The sequence below is a fragment of the Vitis riparia genome, chromosome 13 (genome assembly GCF_004353265.1).
Source record: "Vitis riparia cultivar Riparia Gloire de Montpellier isolate 1030 chromosome 13, EGFV_Vit.rip_1.0, whole genome shotgun sequence".
Taxonomy (NCBI): domain Eukaryota; kingdom Viridiplantae; phylum Streptophyta; class Magnoliopsida; order Vitales; family Vitaceae; genus Vitis; species Vitis riparia.
In genome coordinates, this window is record NC_048443.1 from 28,901,980 (window position 1) to 28,916,578 (window position 14,599).

The following is a 14,599-nucleotide window of genomic DNA, read 5'->3' on the forward strand; positions in this document are numbered from 1 at the left end:
AATATCGGGACCTTTCACAGGGACGATGAACAATGGAGGGGTATTTTCGGTATGAAATAACACCTCAGACCAGAATGCATGTTTCCTTTAATATTTTTCCAAACAGTGGACATATCTCGCATTATGGAAAGTTGGGTTCCGAAAATGTTATTATTCCCAAATTGGCCCATCAAAACATAATTCTCCCTTATTATAGTGGGCCAGAGAAAAAAAAATTCTAAACAAAGATTAGGCAAGCTACATATTATTATAATAAAACTGGCTTACAAAAAATGAAGTAAAATTGTTTATTCTAAACAAAGAGATCGGACAAGCCATACTATTCCCTTCCCTGCTGCAAGTTTGGATAGGTATCAAGTAAATAGAACTGGAGAAGGAGAACACTTACAAACCTACTCAGATCCTTTGAGTAGAAGAGATCAAAAATCAATGGCCAACATCCCCAAGCAAAGAAGTCATTCTTGCATCCACAACATGGAGGAGACTATTGATTCATGCGCTCTGGGAAGGCTAACTGATTTGTTAATCCAAGAAGCGAAATTATTACACGGGGTGACTGGCGAAGTTGAGGAAATTCAAACTGAGCTGAGGCGGATGCAAGGCTTTCTGAAAGTTGCAGATGCAAGACAAGATGAAGACAAGGCGGTTATTAGCAGTTGCATTGCAGAAATTAGAGAGGCTGCTTATGATGCAGAAGATGTCATAGAGACTTTTGCCTTCAGAGTAGCACTGAGGGGGAGAAGCGGTTTCCTAAACATCCTCAAGAGGTGTGCTTGCATCTTCTCCGAATTGATTGCTCCCCGCAAGGTTGGTACAGAGATTGAAGCCATAAAACAAAGAATATCTACCACGACTGCAAGGTTAGAAACGTATGATAATGTTAATAGAACTGAAGGACGAGAAAGATCAAGTTCCAGAGATGAGAGGCAACCACGGTTTAATGATGAAGAAACAGTTGGGGTTGAGGATAGTGTGAAGATTTTGGTGGAACAGCTGGTGAAACCGGACAAGAGATGCTCAGTTGTGTCGATATGGGGCATGGGGGGTCTGGGAAAGACCACTCTTGCCAGGAAGGTTTATCATCATGTTGATGTTAGGCGTCACTTTGATTGTTATGCTTGGTGTTCCATATCTCAACACTGCAACATCCGAGGTGTTGTGGAAGGATTATTGATCAAATTGACGTCTTCTAGTGAAGAGCAGATAAAGAAAATTGAGAAGATGAGGGATGAGGAGCTATTTAAGAGGGCGTATGAAATTCAAAAGGAAAAGAAATGTCTGGTGATTCTTGATGATGTGTGGAGAATGGAAGATTGGGAGTGCCTAAGACCTGCCTTTCCACTGCTGAAGGAGGGCAGCAAAATACTGCTCACCACTCGGATCCAAGCGGTGGCTTTACATGTGGATCCACAACATCACTTTTTGTGCCAACCAAAGCTTTTATCAGCAGAGGAGAGTTGGAAACTTCTTCAGAGGAAAGCATTTCCCTCATACAAAGCTATAGGTACTTTTCATTAATCTCCTAAATGTCAATATTGTTTTTCAAATTTTGTTATTTTTACGAGGCTTTCTCAACATAACAACTCCCTGTTTGGGATATATAAAAAAGTGTTTTTTGATCAACTGAATTTACATATTATAGAAACACTTTAAAAGGTTGATTTCAACAATTTAAAATTTTTTATTTAACAGAAATCTACTTTCAACCGCTGTTGTCATTTTAAATTTTGTATGTAGTAATAAAAGTAGTAGAACTAGTTATTCTTATTAAACTGTTGATTTCATGTTTAGAAAGAATATTTTAAATTTTTTATGAAAAGCAAAACAATTTTGATATTTCAAAATTTAAGTTAAAATAAAAGTTGCTTCCTATAAAGTAAGGGTCTCACATTGAGAAAAAGCACATTTTGAAATTTGTCATTCATGTTTGAAAAAAGTTGTATTCAAATATTGTATTTGACCTTCAAAATATTAGTTTTTGGTATTTTAGAAGCTCCTCAAAATAGACCCTAAATATTTTTTTCCAATAATAAATAAATCATGTTAGAAGTATGGCCCAAGTTTGGAAGTTCTATCCAAACATTCTACAAAATTTGCATTTAGAATTTAGAAGCTTTTCTAAAGGGGCTTACATATAGTTATCGGCTAAGTCGAAATTAGGATGACACTTTTGGGTGGGTTTACCCTAATCCAATTCAAACCCAACTTAATATTATAGGGACTTGGACATTTAATTACTAATTTGGATTGTGTCCGGAAAATAAAGCCAATCCAAATTAAATTGTATTAAATTTGGGTTACGACTTGTTTATTTTGCTTTTTGTTGCAAGGATGATTAAGAGCATGAATGTCATGAATACACATATTTTCATATTCATTTATTAAAGTTTTAGTCTTCTAGTTAAATGAATTCTATGGTTTTTGATTTGTTAATTATAAGTTGATTAGTAAAAGATTTAGTGAAATGTATCTTTTTCTATATAATAGATATTTTAGTTTTGATATATCTTGTAATTCATTTGGTCATTCATTCTTACTTGGAATTTTATATATGACTTTTTATTTGTTAAATATGAGCTTATTAGCACAATATTTAGCAAAGTGGATGTTATTCTCCTGTAATATTTAGATTCATTTTTGTAGTTCATTCCTATGTTGATCGTAAATTGATTTAATGTTGATTTCATTAATAGTCTATTCCTTATTAAATGCACATAAAATTTGATTACTTGTTTTGGACTCATCACAACTAATATAACTTGATTTATAACCAATCGAAACTACACAACTCGTTTATTATAAATATATATATATATATATATATATGTTAATTAACTAATTTGAGTGAAACTTGAGTCTAACTTCATTTTAACCTACATTCACAGAAAAATAGATTGGATTGAACTTAAATTGGGAAAGGTTATTGGGTTGAACTGAGTTTTGGGAAAATGAGTTTCATGTTTAGATTGAGTCGGAGCAAAGTGTTAACCTGATCCAACACACCTCGGTTCGACCCTTAGTTGTAAGTAAAAGTGAAATTGATATGTGCCATAGGTTGTGTTGGTAGCTCAAGTCCGGTAGGTGTCTCACAATTATTTAGTAGAACTTTATAATTTTATTATTCCTATTGTAAGATTGTTAAATTTCTACATGGGTAAGGTTACAGTTGTGTTTAATTGACTGGAAATGAATGTATTAAAACAATCACATATAATGATTGTGTAAAAGATAAGTCATCCATAATCAATGAAATCACTATATATCTCATGGTATGAGTAATTGTGAGTGTGATGCTCTTTTCTTGTCAAGCTAATTCTTTCTTATATGATTTTTTTCACAACGAATGTTTCATGAATTTGTAGATCCTATGATCATTAGCAAGGAGATGGGGATCTGGGAAAGAAAATGGCTAAACGTTGTGATGGGTTGCCCTTGGCAATTGTTGTGCTTGGAGGAGTTTTGGCCACAAAACCCACATTTTCTGAGTGGAAAATGGTTGATACAAATATTAGGTCATACTTGAGCAGAGGCGATGATCATTCTAAGAAACAATGTAGTGGAGTTTCACGTGTGCTAGATTTAAGCTACCAAGATTTGCCATACCATTTAAAACTATGTTTCATCTATTTGGCTCATTTCCCTGAGGATCATGAAATACCAGTAAATACTTTGGTTCAAATGTGGATGGCTGAAGGAATCATAGCAGGACTGCCTGACAATGAAGAGACATTGGAGGATGTTGGACATCGGTGTCTAGGTGAGCTAATTGGGAGGTGTGTGGTTCAAGTAGGAGCAACAAGATCAAATGGAATGGTCAAAACTTGCCGCCTCCATGACCTGATGCGAGATTTAGGCTTGTCAAAGGCAAGAGAAAATTTTTTTGAGACATTCCATTGGCAAGTGGAAACCAATCCATCTTCTACTTCAAAGAAAGTCCGAAGAGGTGTCATATATTTGGATCCAGGTGCTAAAACATCGAGTCCTATGCAGGTCCCAGATAATGCTAGAAACCTTCGATCTCTTCTAACATTCTGTTATGCACCAAATGCAGTCCACATGATGCCAAGGAAGTTGGACTTGAAGGACTTCAAATTATTAAGAGTGTTACATCTTGAGAGACTTTTGTTGGATGAAAAATTGGTAAGAGCAATACGCTACCTCATTCACTTGAGGTACTTAAGTTTTAAAAATGCTCGGCTGTCATGCATCCGTTCATCCATAGGAAATTTGGGGTCCATGCAGACGCTGGATTTACGGTTTGATAATCATGTAACTGGTTTTAAAATACATGATGTGTTATCAAGGATGAAGTGGCTAAGACATCTTTACCTTCCTAGATTTATTACGACTGATGATAAGGTGCTGTGGGACAGTTTGAGCAACTTGGAGACCCTAAAAAACTTTGATGCAGAACGTTGGGCTGTACGAGATTTGGCTACATTGACCAAGCTTCGGAAATTGAAAATGAAGAATGTCAAAAGCTTTCAAGAGTTGGAGGTGATCCTCAAAGATTGCAACGGCCTTCATTCCTTGAGTTTTGACGAGGCAATTCAGACCACAATAGAAGAAACAGATCTAAAGCAATTGTCGACATGCCGACATCTTTATAAACTGAAGCTGCCAGGACAAATAAGCAGCTTGCCTGGACACCAGCACCTCCCCCAAAGCCTCACCAAGTTAGTCTTGAGGACTTCTCGACTAGCACAAGATCCGATGCCAATTCTAGAGAGACTTCCTAACTTGACAGTCCTACACTTATTGGTTAATGCGTACGTCGGGGAAGAAATGGTTTTCTCTACAGATGGGTTCCCAAAGCTTAAAAATTTAATTCTTGGCTTCATCCACAATTTAAAGAAGTTGAGGGTGGAAGAAGGTGCAATGCCTAGTCTTAAGGGTTTAAAAATTGGAGGCTGCCCTAATTTGGAAATGATCCCTGAAGGGTTGAGGTATATCACTACCCTTGACGTATTGGAGATTAAATATATGCCCGAACAATTCGAAGAGAGACTTAAAGTGATAAATGGAAATGAAGGGGAGGATTTCTACAAAGCTAAGCATGTGCCTTCCATCTCATTCTTTCCATGATGAAGCGTTTGGTAACTACTTCTGTCCTTTTCCTTTTCCTTCTTCTTTTCTTATACAGAAACAAACACATAAAAAAGTTTTGAAAAAACTGATCAAAATCAAGCAATCCTTCCCAAAACAATAGGCACAACATATCGTGAATTTAGATCCTTTTCTTTGGCACCAAAAAGAAAAGTGTTCTTATCAAAGAACTGTGTGTGGAATTGCTTATCGGTCTATTCTTTATGCATGATACAAAAAGTATTCCCAATGCCTTAAACTCTCTCTTTGTTTCGAAACAAACTAAAGTTATCAGAAATGTCATGTTCTTGATGGATAATTTCAAATGTGCTTCTACTCATGATTTGGTGTTTATTTGCTAGGTCCCTCAAGACAAGCGGCAATCTTCCAAGACAAACTTGCTCATGGACTCCATCAAGGGGGTAGATTATGAAGAAGTAATGATACATGGGAGTTGCTGTACTTGTGAGTGACAGGCTCATGTTATACATCCTATTTTATCAAGCAGAAGAAGTGTGGTACTAGATGCAATTTGACTTTCTGTAATCTCAAGACAATATTCCTGTGATTTTTCTTTTCTTTTTAATTGGTGTGTTGGGCTTGTTTGTGACTAATAAATCCGGGATTGTGTTTCTATTGGTCCTCATTGTGCCTTTTTGTTATCGTCTGTATGTTGTGTAAAGAAAATTGGATATTTCAATAATATTTCCCCTTGTTTCTTTGTTCTTTAAACATAATATATTTGCAGAAAGTAATGAATCCAGTGGCCACTCAAACAGTGGGTTTTTCTTTGTTCTAAAAATATGTTTAACTAGTTTAATTCAATCTTGAGAGGTTGAAAGAGAAGATTGAATGTGGGAGATTTGTGAAGTTCATCATTGGGGAAATTGAGAAAGAGTTGAAGGAATTTGAGAAAGCAAGGGTTTGTTTGGAAACATTTTCGAAGATAGGATTTAAAAAATCATTTTTGAAAATATATTTTATATGTGCCGGTGCTGTGCTGACCTTGCTGAGGGTTGGTGCCAACTGCAGACCCCTCTTGCCGGCCTCATGTTCCATCCTTTTGCTTGATTTGAGTGTTCCAGATTCCCATGTGCAAAGGGGTTCCATCCTTTTGTTTGATTTGAGTGTGCCAGATTCCCATGTGTATTATTGGAGAGAGCCTCCAATTCTATATTTTAGTTTGTTTCACTTACCCTATTGCTTATCCTCAATAGAGAATTAGGATAAAGTTTGAATTATTTAAATGCTCTATATACATACTTTGAATTTATATATATATATATATATATATATATATATAAACATGAAAAATAAATATTATTGATTTTAAGTTTATTTATACATATTTTAAATATTTATAATTATTATTAATTTTAAGAAAATATAAACTATATATTTATGACATTACTAATTCCATCATAGTTCGATCACCAATCCCACAAACCAATAATTTTTTTTAGTTCAATAATTGATTCAATTTTCAAAACATTGGTTATTTTCAATTATTTTTTAAAAATAATTTTAAACAATAATTATACAAATATAAATTATTGAAAATAAAAATTATTTAAAAAAATATATATATTTAAAAATATAGAAAACAGATTAAAAACTTTTCAACTCTTAAACAAACTATTATTTTGAGAATAATTTTCAAAAAACTATTTTCTAAAACAATTTTTCTGAATTATCTTTTAAAACACTTTTTAAATTGAGCCTTAATCCACACTTTTATCATGATGTAAAGGCAACCAATTAGTCCCTTTTTTTTTTTTTGCTCTGATTTCTTATCCAAAAGAAGAAAAAACCTCCATCTTTCTAAAATCATCTTCATACCTGGAAATTTCTTCTTCTCAGCAGTGGCGGCTGCTGGCAGAATGGGATGAGAGATAAGAACCAATTATGATAATATTTTAAAATCCAAAGTTTGAGTTTTGATATTTTGGGTCATTTAGACTCAAAAGAAAAAAAAATTAATTCCTATCAACTTTATAATCCACAAAATTCAAATTTCTTAGAAAAGAAGAATTGTGTGCTAGTAGTAACCTCGCTTATAGACAAGGTGGGCTGCTGTTTGCGGACCACTGCACGCACTACCTACCATGACCCATAGGTCAGTTGATTTATTGTGATTGAATGAGGCTTATAAACTTGTTTTAATTTCCTTAGATTTTTTATGTGGGATGAGGAAGGTCAAAATTTAAATTTAGAGTGTATTTGATAGGGATTTTAGGAAATATTTATAGTTTTTTTAATATTTGAATGATAAAAATTTTCAAATATTAAAAAAGTTAAAAAATGCTTCTTAAAATCATTATAAAAAAGACTCTTATAACTCGTTTTATAGTGATTTTAGAAATTTTTTTAATATTTTTAATACTTGAAAATTTTTATTATTTAATTGTTAGAATGGTTAAAAATAGTTTTTAGAATCACTCCCAAATACATTTTTAAAGTACATTTGACAATGATTTTAAAAAATACTTTTAATATTTTTAATACTTTAAAATGTTAAAAACACTTCCTACGATCATAATCAAACACATCTTTTAATGTGAGTTTTTCAAAAATTCAATATAAGCTTTTCAACTTATATATATACAACTTTATGAAAATTAGAATTGTTATTAATATTGAAATTAAAAACAAACCCAATTCTCGGACACCAACCCACACCAGCAAGAGAGACACAGAGAGGAGCACCTGGTTTGGCAGAAGCAGGGAGCTTCCTCTGTGGCGCACATCCACGCCGGTGACGCCATGGAGAGTTCAATTATTGACTTGTTGCTTTGGCAACCTCAACCATGTTGTTGTAGTTATACAAATCCAATTGACAAAATTTTTACTTCAAATCTGCACATCTTGTCATTGTTGGAAGAGGAAAAGAGCTTCTGAAGATGAGAGGGAGAAAGGCTAAAGGCTGCTCTTCCAGGGGCCTGTTTGGTTATCGGTGTATACTTTATAGTGTTTCAGGATACTCTGTTTAATTGGTTTGAAGGTGGTTTTCTTTCTTCTTTTTTAAATTTATTTAAACTTAGTAAAAAGATTATTCATTTTCAAATTATTTAGTATTTATAAATGGATTTTAAAAATATATACAAGATTTCATTCAATATCAATAAAATCAAACTTCGGGTAATCAGAATCGTTGCGAAGCTGGTCATGGTAATCCATGACTGCCTGATCAAAACCCTTCGTCGGGACCTGCTCTTTCCATGCATGGTACGCCATGAAGGTAGGCAAAACAGTGGCGCTGGAACCACTGAAAATTGGCGAGGATCCCTTGCTGAGCATAGCCCATCCTCCTTCCTTGTCGTAGCTGAGCAGTTTCTTGATTTCCTCCAACATGGGGTCCTTCTCGTCCGCCCTTCCTAGCTGGATCTTGGAGAATAACATGCTCTCCAGCCGGCTCCAGAACCAGACCATGGTGCGGTCTGGCCACCAGTGGCTCAGTTCCTTCATACTGATGAATGCTATGCATTGTAGGACTCGCTCTCTGTGGGTGCTCTTTCCCACGTACACCATTTCTAAGGGGATCCGCTCAGCTGACGCAACTTCCTTTGCTACGGTTGTGAATGTTTGGATCCACTTCATGTCAGTCCCTCCATACAAGCAAATGAATTTTCCCTTTTTGATCTGATGGAACAAAAAATAAAATAAAATAAAATTCCCAATGTCCCAAAAAATTGTTTGAGATTGGTCTCAAATAGGTATAAGTGAAGTTATTCATACTCAAGTAACTGTGTGTTTAGATTAGTAAAGGTGAATAATTACCCAGTTCTGTATGGTTGGGTGAACGTCATGAACCAGCAGCTCAAGCCCCCAAGTCTCTGCCCCCCACAGAGCTTTCTCTTTCGAACTGGTGAATGGGTAGCCGGTGTCCTCCCATATCCGCATCATGTGAATAGCATTACGGTTCATCACTTTTCCTTGTGAATCTAGCACCACAAGGATGGGCTTATTCTGGAAGTGCCACTCCTCCTTGATGAACCTGATGATTGCCTTATCAATGCGTGCAGGAGTGCAGACCGAATACCATGGCATTGAGGCCTGCAGACACTCAAACATCTCTTGCTGCTGAGAATCTTTCCACTTAAAAGAATGATCCACAATTGGGATCCACATAAACTCATGCCGCCTATGTATCAAACTCCGCTCCAAACAGAATTCCTTGTGAATATGTTTGAGAAGTAAGAGATCCTCATTGGGAAAGTCTAGGCCTGATATGAGCAGAAACACATTCTTCCCCTTCAGCACCTCCAATTTTACCTGTTTTGTACCCCAAAAAAATAAAAAAGAAAAAAGAAAAAAGAAAACAAAAACAAAACAAAATGAAATATATATATATATATAAAGAAGAGTACATTAAAACTTCAATTCTGATTGTAAACTGTTACTAGAAGTAGTATTTAGTAATTTGTTTATATATGACTATGAAATGCACTGGTGATGCAGTAATGTGCTTGGAGAGCAAACCCTTCTATTTGTAGAGCCATCAAGAAGTGGCAATTGATCGTCCTCGGCATTTATAAGTGCCTTTAGAATCTTCATGTTGTCACTTGGATCACTATTTAAGATCTTCATAAGCATTTGATAAACATCATCCTCTGCATCAAATAGCAATCTCTCATCAGTTCTACTGTCCAAATTCATGATTTTGATTAGCTGCTTTCACAAAATTGGAATGGCATTATGTTTTGGCCATGCATTTGTAACAAGTAGTAAGTTGCTTCTTCAGAAGATCGAGTATGTTGTCACTTTCATCTCAATTTCTGCCAATAACAGAACATTGAAATACAAGGGTCAAAGGAAAGCAAGCTGTTTTTTGTCATGCAACAGACCTGTGTGTAATTCCATAAATAGTTCAATATCTTTATAACATGTGCCTTTAGTGCAAAGATACAGAGATTGATCCATTGTTTGTGGAGTTTACAATCAATCAAACAATCAAATTCAAAAACACCTACATTTAATCATTTTTTTTAATTCTGTATTTAGGCAGCCAGTTGACGAGAGAAGTTTAAATAAAGAAACCGAATAACCAGAAATAATTTTTGGACAGAGTGAGATTCTGCAATTAGAAGTTGTATGTATAAAAATGGGTTACCAGATATTGCACTGAATGCGATGGAAGGCAAGTGCTTGACTTTGTAGAAATCCTCCCCTTCTTTTCCACGTATCACTTGAAGCCTCTCCATGAACTCTATGGGCATATACTCAAACTTCAATTCGTTAAGGGTAGTGATATGTATCAGTCCTTCAGGAACCGCTTCCAATGACATGCAGCTATGGATTGTTAAACTCATGTAAAACAAGCTATTCATCAAGGCTAAGAAAAGTTTGCTGATTATAAGTTTCTTATTCTTTTAGATAAGCAATTGCATAATTCTAATTCTTGAGTAATTTATTTTTCTTGGTAATAGTTAATTATCAGAATATTTCTAATCAATTTCTCATGAACTTTTTTAGATCCTACCATTAACAACAACATGGAGGAGATGGGAAAGGAAATGGCTAAATATTGTGGAGGTTTGCCATTGGCTGTCGTTGTGCTTGGAGGACTTCTAGCTACAAACCACACATTGTATGACTGGGAGAGAATTCATAGAAATATTAAATCATACTTGATGAGAGGCAAAGACAATTACAAGCAGCAAGACAGTGGAGTATCCGATGTGTTAGCTTTAAGTTACCAAGATTTGTCATACCACTTAAAATCTTGCTTTCTCTATTTAGCTCATTTCCCCGAGGACTATGAAATTGGAACAAAAAGTTTGGTTCGAATGTGGGTGGCTGAAGGGATTATATCAAAGGTGGGAGAACAAACAATGGAGGATGTTGCAGAAGGGTATCTGGATGAGCTCATTCAAAGGTGTATGGTTCAAGTAGGAAGAACAAGTTCAAATGGAAGAGTCAAAACTTGCCAGTTGCATGACCTAATGCGAGATTTATGCTTGTCAAAGGCAAAAGAAGAAAATTTTCTTGAGATTATCGGTTTTCAGCAAGAGGAAACATTTTCATCTTCTGTGGTAACAACACCTATTCTAGATAAAGTCCGAAGACGTGCCATATATCTAGATCAATCTCTTCCTGTAGAGAGTGTTGCAGAGGCTAGAGCAGTCTCCAAAAATAAAGATGAAGATGCTAATATTTATGTCAAATTGAACCCAGAAAATGGCACACCCCTCCGATCTCTTCTAATATTCTATCCACGAATTGAAGAGACAGTACACTGGATGCTGAGGAAGTTAGACTTGAAGAAGTTCACATTATTAAGAGTGTTAAGTCTTGAGAAACTTTCACTGGAAGAAACATTACCAAAAGCAATAGGCAACCTCGTACACTTGAAGTTCTTGAGTTTTAAATATGCTAGTCTCTTACGCTTCCCATCATCTATAAGAAATTTAGGTTGCATCCAGACCCTGGATTTACGGTTTTTTGGTTCTAGTCGTGATGAACTGATGATTTGTTTTAGAATGAACGAAGTGATAGGTAGGATGAAATGGCTAAGACATCTCTACCTTCCTTTCGATCTTCATGTGGGCAATAGTAAGGTGCAATGGGGCAACCTGAGTAACTTGGAGACATTAAAAAACTTTGATGCAGAACAATGGGACATAAAAGATTTGGCCCACTTGACCAAGCTTCAAATATTGGAAGTGATGAGACTCAAAAGCTTTAAAGAGTTGGATGTAATTCTCAAACCCTCTCATCCCATTTCAAGCAATCTTCGTTCCTTATGTTTGAATGATGTTGGTACCAAAATGGAAGAAATAGATCTAAAGCAACTATCAATGTGTCCACATCTTTATAAGTTAAGCCTACATGGAGAAATAAGCAACTTGCCTGGGCACTTCTTCTTCCCTCCAAACCTCACTATGTTAAACTTGCGCTCTTCTAAACTAAAACAGGATCCGACACCGATTCTAGAGAGCCTTCTTAACTTGACAATCCTTTTCTTATGGTCTGGTTTTTACATTGGGGAGGAAATGGTTTTCTCTAAGAATGGGTTCCCTCGGCTCAAAGATCTGACGATCTCCCGTTGCTTCGTGAAAAGGTTGAAGGTGGATAAAGGTGCAATGCCTAATCTTAAGAATTTAGCTATTCTTAGTGTGTATCATTGGAAATGGTTCCTGAAGAAGTAAAGTATATCACTACCCTTCAGACATTGAAAGTTGTCGCTATGCCCAAAGATTTCATACGGAGGCTTCAAGTGATAAATGGGAAAGAAGGGGAGGATTTCTACAAAGTCGAACACGTGCCGTCCATCGAATTAATTGATGGTAAGTCATTAAGTTGTGCTTTTTCTTTTCTCCTTCTACATTACAAACACATCAATAAAAAAAAAAAAAAAGGGGAAACACTCCATTTTTAACCATCAACCGTTTGATTACATATTTTTATTCTATTAAAAAAAAATTCATGTCATGTTACTTCTCTCTTCAACCTCTTGTTAAGTCTTTAATGCTCTCCGTTGATCATCAAATAAATCAGAATATCATCAATAATATGATTTGAATATGAGACCATGTGCATCTTATTGGGATACACATCTCAGCATTTGTCTTGACCAATTGGACTACCCTGATGAGTTATTAACCATTTCAAGAAAATTTAACTAAATATAGTTGTTTTAAAATAATTAGAGTATTTAATTATTTAATTGATAGCAAACACAACATAAAATAGATCAAGAACCTTTTCTTTATGTCCATTAATGCTTTTTGATATGCATCACGGAAATCAAAATAAGAATGATATTTTGTTAATCTTTTGTGACACCCATAGACTGAAGTTACGAACCAACTTCTCACTTGTTTTCAACCCTAAATTGTTCAAGTGACATAGAGTTTGCTTTTATATAACCTTTTTATTTCAATGTTCTTTTATAAATAGATAATTTGAGAAATGCTTCTAACTATGATTTCTTATTTCAGAAGATGATTTTGAAAGGAGAATGTCCGCCCTTGAAGAAAATGATGTCCGCCCTTGAAGAAAATGAAACACGGATTCCATCCATCGGGCGTCGATGATGGAGAAGTGATGCTAAATGGCAGTTGGTACTTGTTAGGAAGCAGCCTTGTTCCTACTCCGTAAATGATGTTAGACTTATTATGATTTGATCACAATATTCCTATAATTTTTTTTCTTCCTTCTAATTGGTGTGTTGGCTTGTTTATGACTGAAACCGGGATTGTTCTTCTGTTAATTGGTTGTGGTTGTGCATTTGTTGTCATGTAGCGTGCAAATAAAATTGGTTATCTCAATACAATTCCCCCCTGTTTCTTTGCTTTTTTAAACAGCTTGTGCTTCCATATACTGATCCAGAAAAAGATAGATGGGGGAAACCGCCATTTTTCCAACATCATCTTCATAGTATAGTTCAAGCAACAGTAATTGAACTGCACCTATATCCTGTGATATCAAGCCGGCCACCACATCCTGGAATGAATTATGCAATGCAAAAGTGGGGAGTGGAAGATAGCTCTGCAGTAAATTCAAGTACAGAAACTCTAGAATGATTTAACTGTCAAAACTTAACCAAAATCCATTGAAAAATGAGTTTGCACCCAAAAGAATCATATATCAGTAGCCAGTAGTAACCCGGACAGGATAACACTACCATAGTATAGATGCATGGTTCAAGTAGGAAGGGGTCGTCCAAATGAAAGAGTCAAAACTTGTCAATTGCATGACCTTATGCGAGATCTATGTTTGACAAAGGCAAAAGAAGAAAATTTTCTTGAGATTATTGGTCTTTGGCATATGGCAACAACACCTACTCCAAATATGGTTCGAAGATATGCCATATATTTGGATCAATCTGTTCATGTTGCAGACTTTAGGATAGTACAGAAAAATAGAGATGAAGGTGCTAATAACTGCATCAATTTTGAACCCAGAAAATGGTACACATCTCCAGTCTCTTCTAATATTCTATCCACCAACAGCAGCTGCCGTCCACTGGATGCTGAGGAAGTTTTACTTGAAGAACTTCACATTATTAAGAGTGTTAAGTCCTGAGGAACTTTCATTGGAAGAAAAATTACTTAGAGCAATAGACGACCTCATACACTGAAGTTCTTTAAGTTTTAAAAATTTTAGGCTCTTATGCTTCCCATCATCTATAAGAAATTTAGGTTGCATCCAGACATTGGATTTACGGTTTACCAGTATTAATCAATGTCTTGATGTGGAAAATAGTAAGGTGCAATGGGACAACCTAAGCAACTTGGAGATGCTAAAGCACTTTGATGGAGAACAATGGGTTGTACAAGATTTGGCCCACTTGACCAAGCTTCGGAAATTGAAGATAACTAATGTCAACAGCTTTATAGAGTTGGAGGTAATTCTCAAACCGTATAGTCTAATTTCAAACGACCTTCATTCCTTGAGATTACATCTTGTAAAGACCAAAATGGAAGAAGTGGATCTAAGGCTAGTATTGATGTGTCAATATCTTTATATGCTATTCTTAGGAGGAGAAATAAGCAACTTGCCTGGACACCAC

General features: G+C 35.4%; 3 protein-coding genes across 5 annotated transcripts; 2 read left to right on the forward strand and 1 right to left on the reverse strand.

The window, feature by feature from the left end:
* The first annotated feature begins 252 nt into the window (after positions 1–252).
* LOC117929216 (putative disease resistance protein At1g50180) lies at positions 253–5,819 on the forward strand. 2 transcript variants are annotated; one of them, XR_004653709.1, is made up of 3 exons: positions 256–1,504; positions 3,363–5,096; positions 5,448–5,819. XR_004653709.1 is itself a non-coding variant. In XM_034849489.1 (2 exons), the coding sequence occupies exons 1-2, from the start codon at positions 430–432 to the stop codon at positions 5,516–5,518; spliced, it is 1,146 nt and encodes a 381-aa protein (XP_034705380.1). In that variant the 5' UTR covers positions 253–429; the 3' UTR covers positions 5,519–5,819. The 2 variants fall into 2 exon arrangements, 1 of the variants encoding a protein (XP_034705380.1); XM_034849489.1 differs by lacking the exon at positions 3,363–5,096 and having other exon boundaries at positions 253–1,504.
* A 2,348-nt stretch (positions 5,820–8,167) lies between these two features.
* On the reverse strand, positions 8,168–10,387 carry LOC117927861 (protein SIEVE ELEMENT OCCLUSION B-like). 2 transcript variants are annotated; one of them, XM_034847554.1, is made up of 4 exons: positions 10,196–10,387; positions 9,565–9,695; positions 8,863–9,357; positions 8,168–8,724 (listed from the first exon to the last, which is right to left on the reverse strand). In XM_034847554.1, exons 1-4 carry the CDS (start codon positions 10,368–10,370, stop codon positions 8,194–8,196), a joined length of 1,332 nt encoding a protein of 443 aa, XP_034703445.1. In that variant the 5' UTR covers positions 10,371–10,387; the 3' UTR covers positions 8,168–8,193. The 2 variants fall into 2 exon arrangements, with proteins under 2 accessions (XP_034703445.1, XP_034703446.1); XM_034847555.1 differs by having other exon boundaries at positions 9,565–9,860; positions 10,196–10,276.
* A 190-nt stretch (positions 10,388–10,577) lies between these two features.
* Positions 10,578–12,233, forward strand: LOC117928515 (probable disease resistance RPP8-like protein 2). The gene has a single exon (XM_034848393.1). The coding sequence runs from the start codon at positions 10,578–10,580 to the stop codon at positions 12,231–12,233; it is 1,656 nt and encodes a 551-aa protein (XP_034704284.1).
* Positions 12,234–14,599: the final 2,366 nt, after the last annotated feature.